The following is a 7,524-nucleotide window of genomic DNA, read 5'->3' as shown; positions in this document are numbered from 1 at the left end:
AAAATACCTTCCACCTCCACAACCCTACCAAAACCCCAATGGTTCAAATTTTCGATCAAGGCCGGAGTATAGAAGAGAGAGGCAGCAGCGGAAACAAACTTTTACCCCGCTTGGAGAGTCCTATGCTAGTCTGTTTCAAAGGTTAAGGCAGTTAGACGTCTTGAGGCTGATTGAGTCAAAGATACCAAATCCCCCTCCAAAGAACCTCGATTATTCCCTAAGATGCGCCTAATGTTCTAATGCTACAGGGCATGACATAGAGAAATGTTTGAATTTGAAAAGGGCAATCCAGGAGCTTATTGATACAAACCAAATTGTAGTCCAAAGCCCAGACACGCCGAACATCAACCAAAACCCTTTGCCAGCCCATGCAGAGACGCATATGATTGAAATAGTTCACAAGGATGGGGAGCCCAAGAAGTTTTCTATGTCCATCATGATGATTCAGGCTAGTGAAAGTAATTTGGTTAAAGCTCCAAACTCTACCAAAGCAAAGCCCTTGATAGTTGAAGGGGCAACAAAAGAGCTGAGCTCACTCAATTTGAAACCCCCGGTGTTGGTCGTGAAAGGGCCTTCGAAAGATATTGGGGCAAGTCCGGAAAGTTCAAAAGTAGTAGTGTCAGGGATTCCAAGTAAGCCTGTCATAGTTGTGAAGGGGGCTCCTATCACCCCTATCATCATTAAACCAGTGACCCAGCTGCCAATGGTTAATGCCAAGGTTGTTCCATGGAATTACAAACAAGTAATAGTGACATACAAAGGAAAAGAAATAGAGGAAGAAGTTAATGAAACTGGAGGATTGACTCGTTCTAGGAGATGTTTCACCCCAGAAGAATTAAGGAAAGCCAAGCCATTCAAGGATAGCCAAAAGCTAGTAAAGAAATCGGTCACCGAGGAGGAGGCTTAAGAGTTCCTAAAAAAGATGAAAGTGCAGGATTATTCCATTGTGGAGCAGTTAAGGAAAACACCAGCTCAGATTTCTCTTTTAGCTTTGCTAATACATTCAGATGAACATCGCAGGGTCCTGATGAAGATTTTGAATGAGGCACATATTCTTGATAAGATCACATTGAATTACCTGGAAAAGATAGCCATCAAGATCTTCGAAGTAAACATGATCACCTTCTCAAATGATGAACTTCCTATGGAGGGTACAAAACACAACCGAGCTCTTTATCTCACGGTGAAGTGCAAAGATTCTGTTGTCTCAAGGGTTTTGGTTGATAATGGCTCTAGTGCTAATATTTGTCCCTTATCTACTCTGCAAAAATTGAATATTGGCACCGAAAGAATCCACATGAACAATATGTGTGTTCGAGGCTTTGATAGGGGAGGTAAAGATTCTATTGGAGATATAATGCTCAAATTGTTGATAGGGCTAGTTGAGTTCACCATGGAATTCCAAGTGTTAGATGTGGCTGTCTTCTACAATCTGTTATTGGGCAGGCCCTGGATACATGCTGCTAAGGCAGTCCTGTCTTCTCTACACCAAATGGTGAAGTTCAAATGGGACATGCAAGAAATAGTTGTGCACGATGATGAGGACTTGTCATCTTGTAATGACACAATTGTTCCATTTATCGAAGCTAAAGATGATAAGGGACCTTAGGTCTATCAAACTTTCGAAACAGTGTATGTTGAGAAGATTCCTGAAGGAAAATGCATTCCGGGTCCTAAGCTATCCTCCGCGTCTGTCATGGTAGCGAATGAAATGTTGAAGAATAATTTTGTGCCGGGCAAGGGTCTGGGCTCATCTCTGCAGGGTATTGTGCATCCAGTGCGCCCCAGTGGGAATTCGGGTACATTTGGTTTGGGATTCATGCCCATAGAGAAGGATGTGAAAAGGGTTAAAAATATAAAATAAAAGGTATGGTCACTCCCCAAGCATGTCCCACACATCTCTAAGTTTTTTGTCAAGCCAGGGGCCGAAAAACCTCCAACCTCCTCAATCTCAAAATTTGTGGTCGATGTTGATGAAGAGATGATCAAGAGGTTCCATAATCTATTCGATGAGGTCAATATGGTAGAAGTTGGTGAAGGCTCTAGTAAAGCAGATGTGCAGCTCGTTGGCCCAAACGTGAAGCTTAGCAATTGGGAAGCTACTCCTCTCCCCACCAAGAAGGAGTTTTGGTAGCTTGCTTTGTTTTCCTTTATATTATCTGGGTTATTCCAGGGTTTTAATCCAGATTTTTAGTTTTTGTTTGTTTTGATGTTCAAACCCTTCTATCCTTTTATTTTCAATGAAATGCAATTTCCCGTTTTCCATTATTCCTAATAGTGTTTTATTTTGTTCTTTTTTTCTTTTGTACAGTTCTTTTTATGCTGGTTGCAATGATATGACATGCATGAAGAATTTTTAGTCGAGTCTTAAAAGCCAATCTAATTCTGAAATAACAATCCAAGAAGTAGAATATGATGATGAAATCGAATATGATGAAGAAGCATCATTTGAGGAAATCAGCAAAGAGCTAAAACAATTTGAAGAAAAACTAAAGCCTAATCTGAGTAAAACTGAAGCAATCAATTTAGGGGTCCAGGATAATGTCAGGGAAACCAAGATAAGTGTGCATTTAGAACCGCAAGTTAAGAGGAGATAATCAAAACATTGTTTGATTACAAAGATGTTTTTGCATGGTCATATGACTATATGCCGAGCTTTAGCACTGATATGGTAGTTCATAAATTGCCAACTGATCCAGCATTCCCTCCCGTCAAGCAAAAGTTGTAAAAGTTCAAGACTAATATGAGTGGGAAGATCAAAGAAGAAATCATAAAGCAGCTTACTGCAAAGGTCATTCGGGTCATGCGATATCCCACTTGGTTAGCTAATGTTGTGCCAGTACCAAAGAAGGATGGTAAGACCAGGGTGTGTGTTGATTACCGTGATCTTAACAAAGCAAGTCCAAAGGATGATTTTCCATTGCCGAACATTCACATTCTGATCGATAATTGTGCCAAGCATGAGATTGAGTCTTTTGTGGATTGTTATGCGGGATATCACCAGATCTTGATGGATGAGGAAGATGCAGAAAAGACAGCATTCATCACGCCATGGGGGACATATTGCTACCAGGTAATGCCATTTGGTCTGAAGAATACTGGGGCAACCTATATGAGGGCGATGACCACCATATTTCATGACATGATACACAGGGAGATTGAGGTTTATGTAGATGATGTGATCATAAAGTAAAAGAAGCAGTTTGACCATGTCAAGGATTTGAGGAAGATTTTCCAAAGGCTCAGCAGGTATAACCTCAAGCTCAATCTACCAAAATGTGCATTTGGTGTCCTATCGGGGAAACTGCTAGGATTCGTGGTTAGTCGACGCAGTATTGAGTTAGATCCATCAAAGATAAAATCCATTCAAGAGCTACCACCACCCAAGAACAAAACTAAGGTGATGAGTTTGCTTGGAAGGTTAAATTACATCAGCAGGTTCATTCCTCAGCTCACGACAACCTATGAGCCCATCTTTAAGCTACTAAAGAAGAATGCTGCAATCAAGTGGACCGACGTGTCAAGAAGCATTTGATAAGATTAAGAGGTACCTGTCAAACCCATCTGTACTGGTCCCACCAGAGCCTGGGAGACCCTTAATTCTCTATCTGATAGTCTTGGATAATTCTTTGGCTGCGTATTGGGTCAACATGACATCAACATGAATCTATTATCTCAGTAAAAAGTTCACTCCCTACGAGGTTAAGTACACTCTGCTTGAGAGGACATGTTGCATCCTGATTTGGGTGGCACAAAAGTTGAAGCATTATTTGTCGTCCTACACTACTTACCTCATTTCTCGCATGGATCCCTTGAAGTATATCTTTCAGAAGCTTATGCTCATGGGAAGACTTGCAAAGTGACAGATTTTACTTACAGAGTTTGACATCATCTATGTGACTCGGACCGCGATGAAAGCCCAAGCCTTGGCCGACCACTTGGCCGAGAATCCAGTGGATGATGAATATAAGCCACTAAAGACTTATTTTCCTGATGAGGAAGAGATGCATGTTGACGAGGTTGACCATGATGAAAATCCAGGTTGGAAACTCTTCTTTGATGGAGTTGCTAACATGAAAGGAGTCGGAATAGGGGTTGTACTTATCTCTGAAACAGGGCAACACTACCCTGTAATAGCCCAGCTTCGATTTTATTGCACCAACAACATGGCTGAGTACGAAGTATGCATTCTAGGTTTGAGGTTAGCTGTAGACATGGGAATCCAGGAAATACTGGTTCTGGGAGATTCAGATTTGTTGGTCCACCAGATTCAAGGAGAATGGGAGACTCGAGACTTGAAGCTCATACCGTACCGACAATGCCTGCATGATCTTTGTCAACGATTCAGGTCGGTAGAATTCAGACATATTCCTAGAGTTCATAATAAGATTTCCAATGCCTTAGCTACCCTAGCATCAATGTTACATCATCCAGACAAGGCTTATGTCGACCCCGTGCATATCCAAGTTCGTGATCAACATGCTTATTGTAATGTGGTGGAGGAGAAAATCGATGGTGAACCTTGGTTCCATGATATCAAGGAATATATCAGGTCGGGGGTATATCCAGTATATGCCACAGGTGACCAAAAGAGAACCATTCGACGTTTGGCTAGTAGATTTTTCTTAAGTGGGGGAATCCTGTACAAGAGGACTCCAGATTTGGGACTGCTGAGGTGCATAGATGATAAAGAAGCTTCAACTATCATGGCCAAAATGCACTCTAGAGTTTGCGGGACGCATATGAATGGGTATGTATTGGCAAAGAAGATACTTTGACTAGGTTATTATTGACTCACCATGGAATGAGATTGCATCAGCTTTGTTCGCAAATGTCATCAATGCCAGGTACACGGTGATTTGATTCATTCTCCCCATCTGAGTTAAACACAATGTCTGCACCTTGGCCCTTTGTTGCTTGAGGCATGGATGTCATTTGACCAATTGAACCGGCAATGTCAAACGGGCATAGGTTTATTCTGGTGGCCATTGATTACTTTACCAAGTGGGTCGATGCTGTAACTTTCAAGTCCGTGACAAAGAAGGCAGTGGTGGATTTTGTTCATTCAAACATCATTTGTCGATTCAGAATTCCCAAGGTGATCATCACAGATAATGCTGCTAATCTCAACAGTCATTTGATGAAAGAGGTATGCCAACAGTTCAAGATCATGCATCGGAACTCCATTCCGTACCGCCCCAAGGTAAATGGGCTGCTGAGGCTGCCAACAAGAACATAAAGAAGATACTTCGTAAGATGGTTCAAGGTTCTAGGCAGTGGCATGAAAAGCTGCCTTTTGCCTTACTAGGTTATCGCACTACTATTTGCACTTCAGTAGGTGCAACTCCTTATTTGCTAGTATACAGAACTGAGGCAATTATACCTGTAGAAGTTGAGATTCCATCCCTTTGGATCGTTGCAAAAGTTGAAAGTGATGATGATGAGTAGGTCAAAACCCGGCTAGAGCAGTTGAGTTTGATTGATGCGAAAAGATTGGCTGCAGTATGTCATGGTCAATTGTATCAGAAGAGAATGGCAAAGAGCATACAACAAAAAGGTGCGTCCTCGGAAATTCGAAGTGGGCCAGATGGTATTGAAACACATTCTTCCTCATCAGGTGGAAGCTTTTGCAAGTTCATCCCAAACTGTCAGGGGCCATTTGTTATGACAAGAGCATTGCCCAATGGTGCTTTGTATTTAACAGACATAGAAGGCAAATGTGTAGATATGGCTATCCATTCTGATGCAGTTAAGAGGTACTATTTATGATTTCTTTGCTTACCTTCAGTTGTATTTTGTACTTGGCATGTTCAAAGTTGAAATGATGAAGGCATTTTGTTCCGCTACCTAAACACTGTCATCCTTTGCTACCCCTTTTGGGCCTTGTTTATTTTCTTTCACACCCCTCTTTTAGATTCAGTAGCAGAAGTGGAGAATGAAAAAAATGAAAAATAATGATGAATGAGTGAAAATAAGAAAAATGGAAAAAGAAGGAAAAGAAAAGAAAAAAAAAGAAAAATAAGAAAAAAAAGAAAAAAGAAAAAAGAAAAAGAAGAAAAGAGAAGAAAAGAAAAGCAACAAAAACAAACAACTTTCTTTTGAACTATGTTCGACCTGATTCCTTTTAAGGATACGTAGGCAGCCTTATGGTTCGGTCCCATCAAAATAAAAAAAAATTCCCCAGACCTAAAGAAACAGGGGCAGAACTTTTGGTTTTGAAAAAATCTGATTCCAAAAGTTGTAATTTTGACCCCTTTCAACTTAAATTATTTTGAGCCTTCATGCTACCCTTTCTTTCTAACCCTATCCAAAAGCCTACATTACGGTCCAAATAAAGACCCTCCGATCAATTTTTGAGGATGCCAAGACAAGCGAGATGGAGGTATGATTTACATCATGGGTAACACTTCGTTCATGGACACAAAGGAAAAATGAATAAAATGAGAGTCTTACCGGTGAAAACCCTCACGGGCACCGTAAGGCGATGGTGAGCTGAGAGAAAATTTAAAATGAGAGAGTCTTATTGGTGAAAACCCTCGCGGGCACCGTAGGCCGATGGTGAGTTGAGAGATGAACAAATGAGAGAGGCTTATTGGTGAAAAACCTTCGGGGCACTACAAGTCGAATGAGGTTCATGGCTTTACAGAGAAATTGGATCAGTGAAAGCCCGACTTTTGAAGTATGAATACATGACATAAACTGAAAATATGATTGGTTGGGCGGATTAGGCTAATCAGTCCGAAGTGCATGTCATGATCATTGGAGCTGGTTGTTTCCCTCTGATAAGTCTTCTTTTTCTCATTCTTCTTCACATAGTTATCTGTGTTCAAAATTTTCCTTTGTTCCTTTTGTCAAAAATCATTTCACTTTGCTCTTTGAGTCTATCTTTATGAGTCTCTTTCGAGTTAGCCTTGTTGAACAACCAGGAAAAGATTTCAAAGCCTACTACCAGCTTATAAATTGCACAAAGCGGAGTTCGGCCAGGCACATCACAATTGACTTGATTTAGAATAAGCAGTATGGTGCTAACTGAGGTTCAGGCAATCATTTGAATCTTGAATTTTGAGAAAATACAAGGACTCAACAACTTTCACAATGAAAACTCAATGCAACAAGTGAGCGTAAGAGATTCAGATCAATTAGAGATTTTGTGGTCCAGTTCCAATCAAAAGGTTAAAAACTCCTTGCTGGCTCGAAGCAGCTGATCAGAATGAAACATGGCAGTGGCAGAAGCAGACGCTCAGCAATGATGCCACAAACTAACCACCACGTTTTCCAACTAACAAGATTTTATTTGTCTGAAACAGGGGCAAGAAAATTTATTATTCCACAGGGACCCTCCCACGAAGAAGGCGTGGTTCAGGGGCAAGAAATTCTGTTCATAATCCTCCAAGACAAAAGCATGGCTTAGGTAAGTTCATTCTCGGCTCTCAGGACCCTCCTGGATAATGAGATTTACTTTAAAATTCTCAGGACCCTCCTTGATAACGGAATTTAGTTTTAAAAATTTTCAGGACCCTCTTG

At 40.9% G+C, this 7,524-nt stretch overlaps 1 protein-coding gene across 1 annotated transcript; it reads left to right on the top strand.

Annotated features, from left to right (window-relative positions):
- The first annotated feature begins 2,743 nt into the window (after nt 1-2,743).
- On the top strand, nt 2,744-5,448 carry LOC138879799 (uncharacterized). Its single transcript, XM_070159433.1, has 3 exons — nt 2,744-2,855; nt 3,880-4,727; nt 5,134-5,448. Exons 1-3 carry the CDS (start codon nt 2,744-2,746, stop codon nt 5,446-5,448), a joined length of 1,275 nt encoding a protein of 424 aa, XP_070015534.1.
- The last annotated feature ends 2,076 nt before the right edge of the window (nt 5,449-7,524 follow it).

This window comes from Nicotiana sylvestris, chromosome 10 (genome assembly GCF_000393655.2).
Source record: "Nicotiana sylvestris chromosome 10, ASM39365v2, whole genome shotgun sequence".
Lineage (NCBI taxonomy): Eukaryota > Viridiplantae > Streptophyta > Magnoliopsida > Solanales > Solanaceae > Nicotiana > Nicotiana sylvestris.
This window is presented reverse-complemented; position numbering and strand designations above follow the sequence as displayed.